Source organism: Theropithecus gelada, chromosome 11, assembly GCF_003255815.1.
Source record: "Theropithecus gelada isolate Dixy chromosome 11, Tgel_1.0, whole genome shotgun sequence".
Lineage (NCBI taxonomy): Eukaryota > Metazoa > Chordata > Mammalia > Primates > Cercopithecidae > Theropithecus > Theropithecus gelada.
The window spans coordinates 91,351,912-91,366,324 of NC_037679.1; the positions used below are offsets into that span (position 1 = coordinate 91,351,912).

Sequence of the window (14,413 nt, forward strand, 5' to 3'; positions counted from 1 at the left end):
TGGGGCTGGACGGGGGGTGGGATGTGTGTGTGTGGTGATGGGGCTGGACGGGGGATGTGGAGATGGGGCTGGAGGGGCGGCGTGGTGATGGGGACAGGTGAGTTGCCCGTCCCTCGCAGGGAGAACTGGGTTCTGGTTCTCAGCCTGTCTCCCACCGTAGAGCAACCTCTGACTGCCAGACAGAACACCAAGGTGAAAACTGCCACGCCCCCAGGACGGGGGAGAGGTTGGGGGAGAGGTCGGGGAGGTCAGGAGGTCAGCTGGGGGAAGAGCAAATGCCCGGCGTGGCCACAGCTGTGCCTTGTCAGAGGCTGAAGGTGGAAAGAACCAGCGGTCACACAGGCTGCCCCGCCCCTCGAGGAGTCAGGCTGTCGGAAAGGCCCCTGTGCTGGCCGGGCGCAGTGGCTCACACCTGCAATCCCAGCACTGTGGCAGGCTGAGGCGGGTGGATCACCTGAGCTCAGGAGTTCGAGACCAGCCTGACCGACAGGGTGAAACCTCGTCTCTACTAAAAGTACAAAAATTAACCGGGCGTGGTGGCACATGCCTGTAGTCCCAGCTACTCGGGAGGCTGAGGCAGGAGAATCACTTGAACTCGGGAGGTGGAGGTTGCAGTGAGCCGAGATCGCGCCACCGCACTCCAGCCTGGGCGACAGGGCGAGACTCTGTCTCAAAATATAAAAAAAGAAAAAAGGCCCCTGTGTCATGGAGACTGGAGGGAAGCTCTCCGACGGCTACAGCCAGGGTCCCTGACCCTTGCACGCCACACGGGTTCACTGTCGTCCCGGCTTTGCTCTGAGCCTGGGATGTGCCATGACCCAGCCTCCTGGCCTCTCACTGCAGCTGGGTTTGGCCCACGGAGCCAATTTTGTTTGGAGGGGGAGGTGGGGGCATTTCTCCCCTGGGCCCCTCCTGCATAGGTCAGTTGTCTTCTGCTGACAGTGGCTCTGTCCCCGGGACCACATCTGCTGGGTGCCCTCCACCCCAGGGCTCCCGTCCTCCCTCACTCTCCAGCCTCGGTGGCGGCTGTGCGCTGCCCGTCCCCAGCACCCTCCCCAGGCTGTCCTCCTCAGTCTCTGCAGTGCGCTCTGTCCCTCTGAGGGCCTCGGCTTTCTTAGGGCCCTGACCCGCTGGCTGGCCTCCTGCCCTGCAGGGTGAGCATCGGGGGAGATGGTGAGAGAAGCCGACACCCACGTGGGTGTGTTCAATCCACAGCTGAGGTCTGGTGTTTAACGATCACAACAGTTAAGGGAAGTCAGAATATTAAAGAGCCTGCCAGATTAACTTCCAGCTTCCATTAAAAAAATGTGTAATTGAGGATTGACTCTAGATGTGCAATTTAAAATCAGACAGGATGAGAGGATTAAAGGCACCTACAAACAGTCCTGACGTGCTTCACAGAATTCCAGATCTGGTCTCAATTCAATTTACTAAACTAGAATTTTTTTTTTTTTTTTTTTTTTTTTTTTTGAGACGGAGTCTCGCTCTGTCACCCAGGCTGGAGTGCTGTGGCCGGATCTCAGCTCACTGCAAGCTCCGCCTCCCGGGTTCCCGCCATTCTCCTGCCTCAGCCTCCGGAGTAGCTGGGACTACAGGCGCCCGCCACCTCGCCCGGCTAGTTTTTTTGTATTTTTTAGTAGAGACGGGGTTTCACCGTGTTAGCCAGGATGGTCTCGATCTCCTGACCTTGTGATCCGCCCGTCTCGGCCTCCCAAAGTGCTGGGATTACAGGCTTGAGCCACCGCGCCCGGCCTAAACTAGAATTTTTAAAGCACTTGGTCGGGGGGATTTCTGGTATGAAATCAGGTATTCAAAATGATTAAAAGAAAATAAACATTACATTTTTGAGTGCCGTTTTTAACAGGCTCCAGGGACTTTAATTAACTAAAGGCACAAAAGCAGTGAATTGCTGTTTCACAGTATTATTATTATTTTATTTTATTATACATTTTTTGAGATGGAGTCTCACTCTGTCACCCAGACTGGAGTGCAGTGGCGCAATCTCAGCTCACTGCAATTTCCACCTCCCAGGTTCAAGCGATTCTCCTGCCTCAGCCTCCTAAGTAGCTGGGTTTACAGGCATGCGCCATCACCACTGGTTAATTTTTGTATTTTTAGAACAGATAGGGTTTTACCATATTGGTCAGGGTGGTCTCGAACTTCTGACCTCGTGATGCGCCTGCCTCGGGCTCCCACAGTGCTGGGATTACAGGCGGGAGCCACGGTGCCCGGCCTCACGGTATTATTTAATCTGCCCAACCTGAGTCAAACAATCGTAGCCACGGGGAAAGAGGCCGTTTTATTGATTGAATTTGTTTCCATGACAGTACAATCTTTAAGGTGAACGGCAAGCTTACAGCACATAGGTTTTGAAAGGTGCAACTTAATAAACTATATATAAATTTTTAAAACTAGCCTTAAATCTTTTCTGTGAATAGAAGCCCCATGGGCAAAACACAAAGGAAACCAAACAAACCTCCAAAATAAAAATCCCATAACCTCCAAAATAAAAAACAAAGAAGCAGAAGGCTGGCGGAGCTCAGAGCCTCACACGACACAGTCCCTGGAGGTGCGGCCTGGCCTGAGGGCCGTGACGTCTCCGTGCGCTGCAGGAGCCGCTCTGTCACCGCGGTGCCAAAAGCAGATGCTGCTCGGGGATTCCTGGGCCAGGAGTCCTGCTCCGGGGACATTCCCAGCTCAGCCTCCTCAGACGCGATTTTCTCTTCTGTGAAGTGGGAACGTGAGTGGGGCCCATCTGCCCAGGGGCGTGGGGAGGATTAGCCGGGGTACGGAAGGAAAGGCACTCAGGTAGGGCCTGGCACATCGTCCACGCCCGCTGTTGGGTGACACGGATGCCGGTTAGTTCACACCGTGGCAGGTGCTGTGGGACCATGGTTTATGTGCCTTGTGACTCTCCTGCCTTCCGTGGGGCAGGCTGCGGCCCCATTTACACCAACGGAAACTGTCTCAGGCAGAGGCAGAGCAGGGGGAGGGCTGCACACTGTGGGACGCCCTCTGTTCCCCTGGGCCCCCCACTCACCCACCCAGGGTGGGAGCTGCTTGCTGAGGGCGGGTCCGAAATGGATGCGTCTGGATGAGCTGCTGCCGCCTAACGAGCTGTCTGGACCATGGGGCCGGACGCATCTGCCGCTTCTGTTAGGAGCACGGATTCTGTGGGTCACACACTTGGAAAGGCCAGAGCGGGGACGACATCTTGCCTGTGGCGTCTGCGCTTCTGCTGGGAAGACTCGGAGGCTGGGGCCAGAATCCCCTGGAAGCTCCTTCATGTCCCTCGGGCTGTCGGCTGTGACCTTGGCGAGGGCGGGGCAGAACCCCTGGTCCCGTCTCTACCCGGCTGATGGGCTTCCTCACAGGAGGGCATCCCGGAGGTTCTGGGAGCACGAGGCGGAGGCTGTGTGTGGATTACGGCCCAGCCTCGAGAGTCACTCGGCACGGAGCCAGCTGAGCCCTACAGTGGACGGTCGCTCGGGCCGGCCCAGACTCATGGCGGAGGGGCCAGGCACTGTCTCTGCAGTCAGGGTGCGCGGACGAGGAGCGTGCGGGCCATGCAGTGGGAGAGCCTGCGGGTCGGGTGTGTCTGGTGGCTGCCTGGGAAGGCCCCGTCCACACAGTGTGTGCGTGGCGCAGTGACGTGGTCAGACTCGAGGCTGCTGCGTCTCTCCTGGGTCAGGCACCGGATGGACCCAGGCACTGGTTGGTGTTCAGGGACCTGGTGTGACCCGGGAGTTACAAACACCAGGTGAAGCACCTGCACTGAGGGCCGCCCCCGGCGTCTGCGGCAGAGACGGTGCCACCACCATTGTTCACTGTGTCTTCTTCCCGCTGTTGGCATTAGGAATCCCCAAGTGCTTGTAACTGAAAGTGCCTGCGTCCACGTTACATGTCCCTTCTCCGCATCTGAATGTACCACGTTACAGGTCCCTTCTCCGCATCTGAATGTACCACGTTACGGGTCCCTTCTCCGCATCTGAATGTGCCACGTTACAGGTCCCTTCTCCGCATCTGAATGCGCCTGCGTCCACGTTACAGGTCCCTTCTCCACATCTGAATGTACCTGCGTCCACGTTACAGGTCCCTTCTCCGCATCTGAATGTACCACGTTACACGTCCCTTCTCCGCATCTGAATGTACCACGTTACAGGTCCCTTCTCCGCATCTGAATGTGCCACATTACAGGTCCCTTCTCCGCATCTGAATGTGCCTGCGTCCATGTTACAGGTCCCTTCTCCACGTGTCCCATGTGACCGCACGTTTTCCGGGCTGGACCCACAGGCTAGAGTATTTGGTGACAGCCTCTGGCCTTCAAGGCCGCTCCTGTGAGCCGTGGTCAGGTGGTCCTATCTGGTTGGTTCCACCACGTCTCACAGGCTTCTGTGTCTCCCGGGACTGGACCCAGCACCCTGGGCCCCCAGATCTTCAGCCTGGAGGGGCCCTGAGGCTGTCATGGCACCCACTGCCCTCCGGGACTCTCGGGAGACCCAGGGTTAGCGGTGAACAGCCAGGAAAGGCCTCCGTGCTTGGGCGTTCCCAGGCATGGGCCTGGGAAACCCGGGTGCACAGGGCAAGTCCTCTGTCGTGGCTCCACTCTCGGGTCCCCAGAGCCACTGAGCCAAGCCCCCTGCTTCCCCTGGGCCGGACACTGCTTCCTCGGGCTTCCCACTTCTTCAGGAAGTTCAGCTTCAGGACTGCAAGGTGGAAACAGAATCGGCTTCTCCTCCTTCATCCCCGGGTCCCTCCAGAGGCTCCAGTGCTCCCTACTCAGATCCTAACTCATCACAACCACACAGCAACACACAGCACATCTCTATTAGGAAGAAACTGTGCCCTAAAAAAACATGCTGGAGGCTGAACCCCCGACACTCAGAATGTCGTCTTATTTGGAAATAGGGTCTCTGCCATGATAACTAGTTAAAATGGGGTTGTCAGGGTAGGCCCTGTCCAGTGTGACTGGTGCGCTTATAAAGAGGGGAAGACAAGCCCAGAGGGAAGATGATGGCGGACACGGGGGGAAGACGGCAGCCGGTGCCTGGGGCAGTGAACCCGGGAACGCTGGGCAGCCCGCAGCACCTGAAGCTGGAAGGGGTAGGATGGATCCTCCCTGGAGCCTCTGACCGCCTGGCCCTGCCCCCGCCTGGATTTCAGCCTTCCAGACTCCAGAGCAGTGAGAGGATGAATCCCTGTGGCTGTAATCCCCGCAGTCTTTGCTATTTTGTTCCTGCCACCCCCAAGACGAACACGCCCAGGATCTGCGAATCCTGCACTGACCTCCAGGACAGCACCTCCGTGTTAGAGACGGGGCTGACTAGCAGTGACAGACCCAGACCAGCTGGGGCTTAGCTCCCGCCTGGGTGCCCCGGCTCAGACACACCCGTTCTGCCTCCGTGGGGTCCCTGTGAAGGGGGCTCACTGACCCCGGGCAGGCGCCTGCAGGGCCATGGAGGCAAAGAAACTGCATGGGCAGCACCTGGCTCACGGCAGGGACTTGGCTGCCAGCGAGTCTCACACACCCGGCCTCAAAAGCTTCACAGCAACCCCTGCAGGAAGGGGGTTCTCCAAGCGGCGTCCTCGGCACCCCACACCACACACAGCCTTTGAAAGCCTCTGCCACGAGGCCTGCACAGCTCTCACCAAGCCTCCTTTCACGGCTCGCCGAGCCCTGCCTGGTGTGACGAAGCCCTCAACGGAGGCGGTAGATTGGGCCGCGCCATCTCTAAGTCCAAACCCAATTTTATCTCTTTTCAGAATAAAATGATGCGTTGAACTTTTCTGCACAAAATACTCAGAAAGCAGATGGGGCAGCAGAGCCACGCTGGCGGATGGAGCCCCAGGCCCTCCTCGTGCCCCGGCCTCTCCAGCACAGTGACGGTGCCTGGGGCCTGCTCGGGGCTCTCTGTGACCCTGGCCAGCAACAAGCACCCCCTCCGGTTAAGCTGCAGCCTGAGATCCACGCTGCCCGGCAGGGGCTCTGGGGGCCGCAGGGCTGGTCCTGTGACAAGTGGGGGATTCCCAGGTCCTCCAGGCTCCTAGCACTCCACGTCTGGAAGCAGTGTCTCCTCACCTCGGTGGGCACAGCTATTTCCCAGCTGCACAGGCCCAACCGCAGGGCCTCCTGTGACCCCTACACCCCCTCGTTCCACCCACAAACCGCACGGAATTCATCCCCCTCACCCCCGTCTCCCTCCTCCCTGGTGGCCCGGAGCCCAGGTCTCCTGGCTCTGACTCGGGGTGAGGTCTCCAGACCCCCTGCGGTCTGTCCTCTGCCACCCCAGGAATCACAGAGGCCACAGGGGTCCCTGGAGGAGGACGCTGGGCCCACTCCAAGCTCCACCTCCCATTCCACCTGTAGCAGGAGTGGGTGGTACTGAGACGGCCCCAGGCCCTGCCTGCCCACCGCCTCCATTTCCTCCCTGCCCACTGCGGCTGCACCAGCCTCCGGCCTCTGGAGCAGCCGGGCCCTGAGCACAGTGCCACGAAGCCCCTGCCCCGCACGGCGAGGGCCAGTCTGAGCTGAGGGGGTCCAGGAGGAGAACGAGCTCGGCCACTCTGGATTCCCTCATTCGTAACTTAGCTTCTTCCAGAACTTTCCATCAGTTCCCTAAGCCACCGTGGGAGGTTTGAAATGGGGAAGAGGGTGGGACGGAGGGGCGGAGGCTCATGGTTCTCCCTCTGGGACAGGCCTCACTGGGTAGCCGGGCGGGCAGCCAGGGGGAGCCTGCTGGGCTGGCCTGGGCCTCCTGTGTTCTTGGAAGGCGTGGGGCATGGAGCTGAGACCTGCCCTCCGCAGGCCCCCAGTTCTACACAGGCCTTCCCAGCTGTACGCCAAGGGCCCCCCAGTACTACACAGGCTGCACCCCAGGTCCCTGCCATGGCTCCTCATGGGGACCCCAGGCACCCCCACCTCCCTCTGCACCCTGCCCTCCACACTGAGCCAAGACAGAGGCACAGAGGACGGCTTGGGGTCACCACGACTGCCCCCGCCCTCTGTGCCGAAGGACCCACTTTTCTAAGGTCCCAATCCATTGTCGCCTGGGGGCAATTCAGATAACAGCAAAACACAGGGCTTGAAAAATAAAGTAGACGTGGGAAATGCCATCTTTTGTGATTCTACAGAATTTCTCAGCAACATTGCCACCAAACTTCTAGCGAGACTCAGGGTAGCCCCTTCTCTCTGTTCCCAACTCCAGCTCAGGAGCCGTGGGGGCCTTGGCTGCCCAGCTTGGCTTCCAGCTGCCTCGGCCCAGGCTCCAGAGAGGCCTCAGTGCTCTGAGCAGGAGCCCTGGACCTCACCCTGTCCCTAGACAGTGGTCGCACTTGCCTTCACCCCATCCCCAGATGCCACAGCCGCACTTGCCCTCACCCCCACCCCGTCCCATCCCCGGATGCTATGGCCTCTTCGTCCTCACCCCATCCCCAGACGCTGTGGCCTCACTCACCCTCACCCCATCCCCAGACGCTGCGGCCGCGCTCACCCTCACCCCGTCCCCAGACGCCGCGGCCGCACTCGCCCGCACCCCCACCCCGTCCTGTCCCCGGATGCTATGACCTCTTCGCCCTCACCCCATCCCCAGAGGCCGCGGCTGCACTCACCCTCACCCCGTCCCCAGACACCGCGGCCGCATTCGCCCTCACCCTGTCCTCAGATGCCACAGCCTCACTCAGCCTCACTCTGTCCCCGGACACCGTGACCACACTCACCCTCATGCCCAGCTCTACGTTCTCGCCACCGTACACCTCCATGCCAGGGTCTAGCAGCCCGATGTCTCCGAAGTACTCGCGGTCCACCACGAAGGAGCAGCCGATCATGGCCGGGGTCCTGGGAGGCAGAGATGGCGGCGTGAGGACCTCGCTGTGCAGGCCTGAGCCCTGCCTGCGGGGCCATGAGCCAGGAGAGCCTGGGAGATCTCGCCACCCCTCCCTGCTGTGCCTCCTCCCTGCGCACTCAGGTCCCTGTGCCCAAGGTGAGGGGCTGCTGCTCCTCCAGCCGTCAGGACTTGAGTCCCTGGAGCCTGGTGAAGCACTCAGCCCAGACAGCGTCCAAACACTGAACGCCAATAGATGACAGAAACTGCATTGAATTCAGCTTAGTGTAGAGGTTTAAAAAAGAAGATCAGTTGGCTCACGCCTGTTATCCCAGCACTTAGGGAGGCTGAGGCAGGAGGATCACTGGAGTCTGGGAAGTTGAGGCTGCAGTGAGCGGCTATTGTACCACTACACTCCAGCCTGGACAACAGAGTGAGATCCTGTCTCCCCTCTCCCCTGAAAAAAAGATCTGTTTACCTAAGGAGCCCTGTGGTTGCCTTGAACATCATTTCCCAAGCTCGAGTGAGTCACTTGCCCACCTCCCCCATGCTTCATCCTAACTGTGTATCAGGAACCAGGGCTGCACTGGGCAGTTGCATAGGTTGTGCACTGCTCAACTCCACAGAGCCTTGTCAATGGCAGACTCTGAACACCACAGCTTGGAACTGCAAGTACACAGCCTGTGTAGCTACGTGTAACAGATTGCCAGCTGTACTATGCTTCCTGTAATAATTCTAAAATGTCAGCTGACTTAGCCTGGCCCCATCTCTGTGAAATCATGCATTGGTATGCTAGTTTTATTTTTTCTGATATGTATTGAGAGTGCCTTGGAGCTGCAAATCCCCCGGGAAGAGGCCGCATGGACAGCAGTGGTGAAGGCAGGATCTGCAGAGTGGAGCAGGAGGATAAGCTGGTGTGCCGTTGTGGGTGATGCCGCGGGCTCATTCATTCATCCCTCTTGGCTTTCTACTGGGTGCCTGGAAGGTGGCAGGGATTGAAAAAGAGGCAAGAAAGCCACATCTCCAGCAAGGAGCAGGCAGAGTCTGTGTGTTGTAAGGAAGGAGGAACTTCTCATCTTTGCTGAAATATTTTGCCTCAAAACAATTTCCATGTCCATGGAGGGCTTCATTTCTTCCGAGGCCTCAGGAGCTGTCAGAGGAAGCAGCAAAGCCTCAGGCTGTCCCCAGATGCCACGGCCAAAGGCCCCCGCAGCCACGGTCAAGGCCAAGGCCGCCCTGCAGGCCTTGAGCTTCTCCGATCCTCCTCTACGTGTCAGTGCATTCTTCCATAAAAACAACAGCAAAAAGTTGGCCTCTGTCATAATTTAAAAGAAGCAATTCTGTCCCCAACGACTTAGCCGTCAGGAATAAATGCCCATCAATTGTCCAAGAATAACAGGAGCATTAAAAAGAGATTATCCTTTTCTTTGTGCAAACATCCAATTTGTTCTGTCATTAGATTTCGGCCACAAACCTAACAGTGATGAAATTTTAATACCCTTTTTGATTTTTAATAGCAACGTTTGATTGGGTAAGTTATAGCTCATCGCTTACGACAGGTATCTCTCCCGTTTTCTTAACAACAACAATCATCTCGGGGTGATCTCTGATGAAGTGAAGAGCCAGCCAGATCCTCTGCCACGTCTGTTGTAGGGTAGTGTCGTTTCATTATTGCTCAGGGTTCTAAAATAAACTCACGAGACAAGGGAGGCAGCACCAGCTGGAACTGGATTGACCTGCCCGAGAAATGCCTGCGGTGATTACGGAAAAAGGCAGGGCGGAGGGTTCTGAGGCTCGCGTGGGAGTGCCTGTCACCGTGGAGACAGCCTCCCCTCGGGGCGGTTTTGCCGCACGCGGGGCACAGGAGTGCAGGGTGGAGGCCCCAGGTCCTGCCTGCTGGAGCTGCTCTGCCCAACGCCCGCGCCCGCCCTCCGGTTCTCAGCTTCCGGGGCCTTAGTCCAGCCGGACGCCTCTCGTTCTTGTTAGCATCAGAAGTGAGTCAGGCAGCCACGGAGGGACAGGTGGATACATGGAGAGTGGCCCGTCCAGGCTGTGGACCGCGATTCCGGTGGAAGGAGCGAGGCTGACACAGGTTGAGACGTGGAGGAACCTTGGAAACGTGGCACCAAGGGCAGGGAGCCAGGTGCAAGAGGCCGTCCCCCGTCTGCATGCAAGGAACAGAAGAGGCAACTCCACGGGGGCAGGAAGTGGATCGTGGAGGCAGGGGCTGGGGCGGGGGAGGGGAGTGGCTCCTTGTGGGTACGGGGTCCCCATGGGGAGGGAGGACGATGCTTTGGAACGAGACAGAGGTGGCGGCTGCGTGACTCTGTGATGGTCTAAACGCTGCTGAGGCACGCACTTTAGTGTGGTTAATTTATGTTATGTGAGTTTCACTAAGGGCCCATTGAGTGCTCTGATCCTCCACAGACCCTGATAACAAGAAAAGCCATCATGGCCGGGCACAGTGGCTCACGCCTGTAATCCCAGCACTTTGGGAGGCCAAGGCAGGTGGATCACCTGAGGTCAGGAGTTCAAGATCAGACTGGCCAATGTGATGAAACCCCATCTCTACTAAGAATACAAAAAATCAGCTGGGCGTGGTGGTGCACACCTGTAATCCCAGCTACTTGGGAGGCTGAGGCAGGAAAATCACTTGGACCTGGGAGGCGGAGGTTGCCGTGAGCCAAAATCACACCACTGCACTACGGCCTGGGCGACAGAGAGGGATTCCGTCTCTAACAACAACAACAAAGGCTCAGCTCATGCCTACGTAAGATGGCAAGGAGGCAGTGGGCACTGCCCGTGTGGGTGGAGTCGGGACCCACGTCCCCGGAGGCCCACAGTGGGCCTGTCGTCTGCACACGTGCACAGGGAGGCCTAGTGAGCCAAGTGTCCGTGAACCTGGGATAGGGACGTAAACAGCAGAGCATGTGTAAGACACCATCCACGGAGAAGCTGAGACAAGGGCACCGGAGCCACGTCCTTCCACACGGAGTTCAGAACACGTGGAGAATAATGCACACTGAAACCTCGCTGTGCAAGACCCACGTGGTGACCAGCACACGGTACATGTATGTGCAGATGTGCGAGCCACAAACGCATGGAAACATCACCTGAGAGCTTAATTATTTACATTTCTTTCACACTCATTTGGTTTTATGAATTTCAGTCAATACAATTTTAACTTTGGTTTCAGTCAACACTTGCCATCTTCAATCAGAGGCACTGAAATGAAAAGTTAAAATTAAAACTGGGGTACATTAAGGGTGGAAAGCGCAGGAAGGCACGTCCAGTTCACGGTGCAGGTTACGGGGCAGGAAGCTGTGAAACAGGCCGGGTGCTCTGCGTCTTGGGGGCTCCCAGCATCCGCTTTCTGGGGCGGGGTGTGGCCGCTTTCGTTTCTGTGTGGCTTGTCAATGGGGTTGGGGTCGCTGACTCCTTAAATCCTTGGAGCGCAGGGCCGTGCAAGCCCAGCTCTCAGAGGGGACTCCTCCAGCGCTGCGGGATCCTGCTGGGGCCTCCGGGCCCGCACCACCCTCCCAGGTCCTCTTCTGAGCGGGAGAGGTCTCCGGGAGAGCACACTCTTCTTTGTTCCTTGGATGAAGGAGAAAATCAGGGGTCTCCTGCCCGCAGGCCCAGCCCCCGGCAGGCAGGGCTCTGCAAGCTGGAGGGCCCTGGGAAATGGAGGCAATGCTTGGGGTTCCAGAGCTTTGGAGGGAATTTCTGAGTGGTTCTCCGCTGGGCAGGCCTGATGTCAGCACAGCCCTTGATCCTGGAGGAGCTGGTGGCATATCAGCAGCCTCTGGGCACCTACAGCCTGGGGCCCCTCCTCCTGGAACACGTGTCCCCAGGTGTCCTCTGAAGTCACACCTGAACCAGCAGCCCCGATGAGGGCCAGCTCCCCCGGCCACCCCCACCTGCCAGGCTGCCAGTCCTTCCCGCGTTCTCCCGCCTTGCTCACGTGTTGGAGGTGCCAGGTCTTAACTGGGATCCCAGGAATCCTCTGGGATGAGGATGGTCCCCAGCGTTTGTCCCGGGAGAAAGGAGCAGGGGAGCGGGAAGAGGAGTAGAACAGGGTGGAGGCCAGCAGGGCAGCCACCTCCACAGGCCCAGGCAGCGAGGCCACACTCCTGCCCAGGACCGTCCCATTGACCGGCTCAGGTGCTTCAACTCTGCAGAGAGCAAAGAGGCCTCCGAGGACGAGCCACAGGCGGCTGTGAACGCAGGAAGGGCAGAGTCCCAGGCACGTGGGCGCCTCCCGCAGCCGCATGCCTGCTGTGACGGAAGGCCCTCCTGTCCTGCGGCCACCGACACTGACATTTAATGTTATTTAAAATCTGTGTCTAAGAAGGCAGAGAAGCACGTGCCACGTTTTAGAAAGAGTTTGCATCCACAATGGGAAAAGTGAAAGACTGTTCGTACTTAAAAAGTGAGGTGGCTAGCCCTGCACCTGAAGGTCCATTCCCCAGAGAGATCACGGAAACGCCGTCCTGGAGCAGGGCCCCCTTCCTCTGCCCGGGGCGAGCATGTAAATGTCTTGGCTCTGCGGCCAGAAGCCTGGGTGGCAGCCACTCCACTCTGCGGTGATATGCAAATGAGAAAACATGGCCATGTGTCAATAAAGTTTTATTTACAAATACAGGACTGTGGGCCATGATTCCCTGACCCCTGCTGTACATCCTTGAAAATGCCCTCCACTGAGGCCAGGTGTGGTGGCTCACACCTGTAATCCCAGCACTTTGGGAGGCCAAGGCAGGCAGATCACGAGGTCAGGAGATCGAGACCATCCTGGCTAACACGGTAAAACCCCGTCTCTACTAAAATTACAACAAATGAGCTGGGTGTGGTGGCGGCGCCTGTAGTCCCAGCTACTCAGGAGGCTGAGGCAGGAGAATGGTGTGAACCCGGGAGGTGGAGCTTGCAGTGAGCCAAGATCATGCCACTGCGCTCCAGCCTGGGCGACAGAGCAAGACTCCATCTCAAAAAAAAAAAAAAGAGAGAGAGAGAGAAAATGCCCTCCACTGCTTTTTTTTTTTTTTTTAAAAAAAAAGACTGAATTTTGCTCTTGTTGCCCAGGCTGCAGTGCAAAGGCACGATCTCAGCTCACTGCAACCTCTGCCTCCTCTGTTCAAGCAATTCTCCTGCCTCAGCCTCCCGAGTAGCTGGGACTACAGGCACCTGATACCACGCCCTGCTAATTTTTGTATTTTCAGTGAAGACGAGGTTTTGCCAGGCTGGGAACTCCTGACCTCAGGTGATCCACCCGCCTCGGCCTCCCAAAGTGCTGGAAATACAGGTGTGAGCCACGGCACCCGGCTCCTCCGTTGCTTTTAATGTGCATATTTACTTTCATTTATGGAAATTTTCAAGCGTATGCAAAAGGAGAAAGATGAGGAGAATGTGTTCTCGGTTTCAGCGATGATCGGCATCGTGTCCTTCTTATTTTTTTCTCTCGCCTGTTACTCCTGATCCTCCAGCATCAGGGGAGCGATTCTGACAGGACCATTGTCTGTTACTCCGGTCCCCTGTCTGAGGGGAGCGATTCTGACGGGGCCGTTGTCTGTTACTCCGGTCCCCTGTCTGAGGGGAGCGATTCTGACAGGGCCGTTGTCTGTTACTCCTGATCCTCCAGCATGAGGGGAGCGATTCTGACAGGACGGTTGTCTGTTACTCCGGTCCCCTGTCTGAGGGGAGCGATTCTGACAGGGCCGTTGTCTGTTACTCCTGATCCTCCAGCATGAGGGGAGCGATTCTGACGGGGCCGTTGTCTGTTACTCCGGTCCCCTGTGCGAGGGGAGCGATTCTGACGGGGCCGTTGTCTGTTACTCCGGTCCCCCGTGCGAGGGGAGCGATTCTGACAGGGCTCCAGCACGTGACTCTGTGACCCTCCAGTGAGTGCGGAGCTCATTTCTGACAGGGTCTCGCCCAGACTCTGGTCCTCCAGGGTGAGTTTGGACGAACTCACTCACATGAAGGTCAGGCAGGTAAAGTACAGGAGAGAAGAGGACTAGTTTCACGTGTTGAACATGATGGAATCAAAGACTTCATCTTCTTTTTCTTGAAATAGTCAATCCTCTCGGTCTATCGCTATCCTCCCTCTCTCCGTGAGGACCCAACTCTAGAGAAATATTCCCCCACGTGGAGCAGCGGCATCAGCAAACGACAAACAACACAGGACAGACAGGCTTGCTGGGCGTGGCTGTTGGGACTGGTGGTGACTGTGGCTCTGCTCTGTCCCCGGGAGCAGCCGCAACTCAGCTTCAGCTCATCAAGACTGAGTAAGAATCGGGGCCCAGAATCTTCCAATTTTCAAAGAGTAGAAATCATTTTCACGTAAAATAAGATTTCACGTGAAAATGATTAAGTATTGGTTCTGTCAACCAAGAATAAAATTCTAAGACCCCCAACCAATTGAATGGAGCCCCTTCTCAACCAAAGGCACCCCAAAGTAACCCAGGAAAACCAGCTCAGGTCCTGATGGGAAGGGGGTTTGGACACGCCCCCTCAGACCCTCCTCCCTTTGGAATTCAGGAACACTAAAACAGAGATGTTAAGTCTGACCAAACAGACTCTTTGTAGAGATAATACGCATC

At 57.3% G+C, this 14,413-nt stretch overlaps 1 protein-coding gene across 1 annotated transcript in view; it reads right to left on the bottom strand.

Moving 5' to 3' along the window:
• GALNT9 (polypeptide N-acetylgalactosaminyltransferase 9) overlaps window positions 1-14,413 on the bottom strand; it is a 120,662-nt gene that overhangs the window by 39,167 nt on the left and 67,082 nt on the right. Inside the window, exon 6 of the mRNA XM_025403738.1 lies at window positions 7,717-7,834. Within this exon, the coding sequence (XP_025259523.1) occupies window positions 7,717-7,834 (118 nt within the window). The remainder of the gene's footprint in view (window positions 1-7,716; window positions 7,835-14,413) is intronic.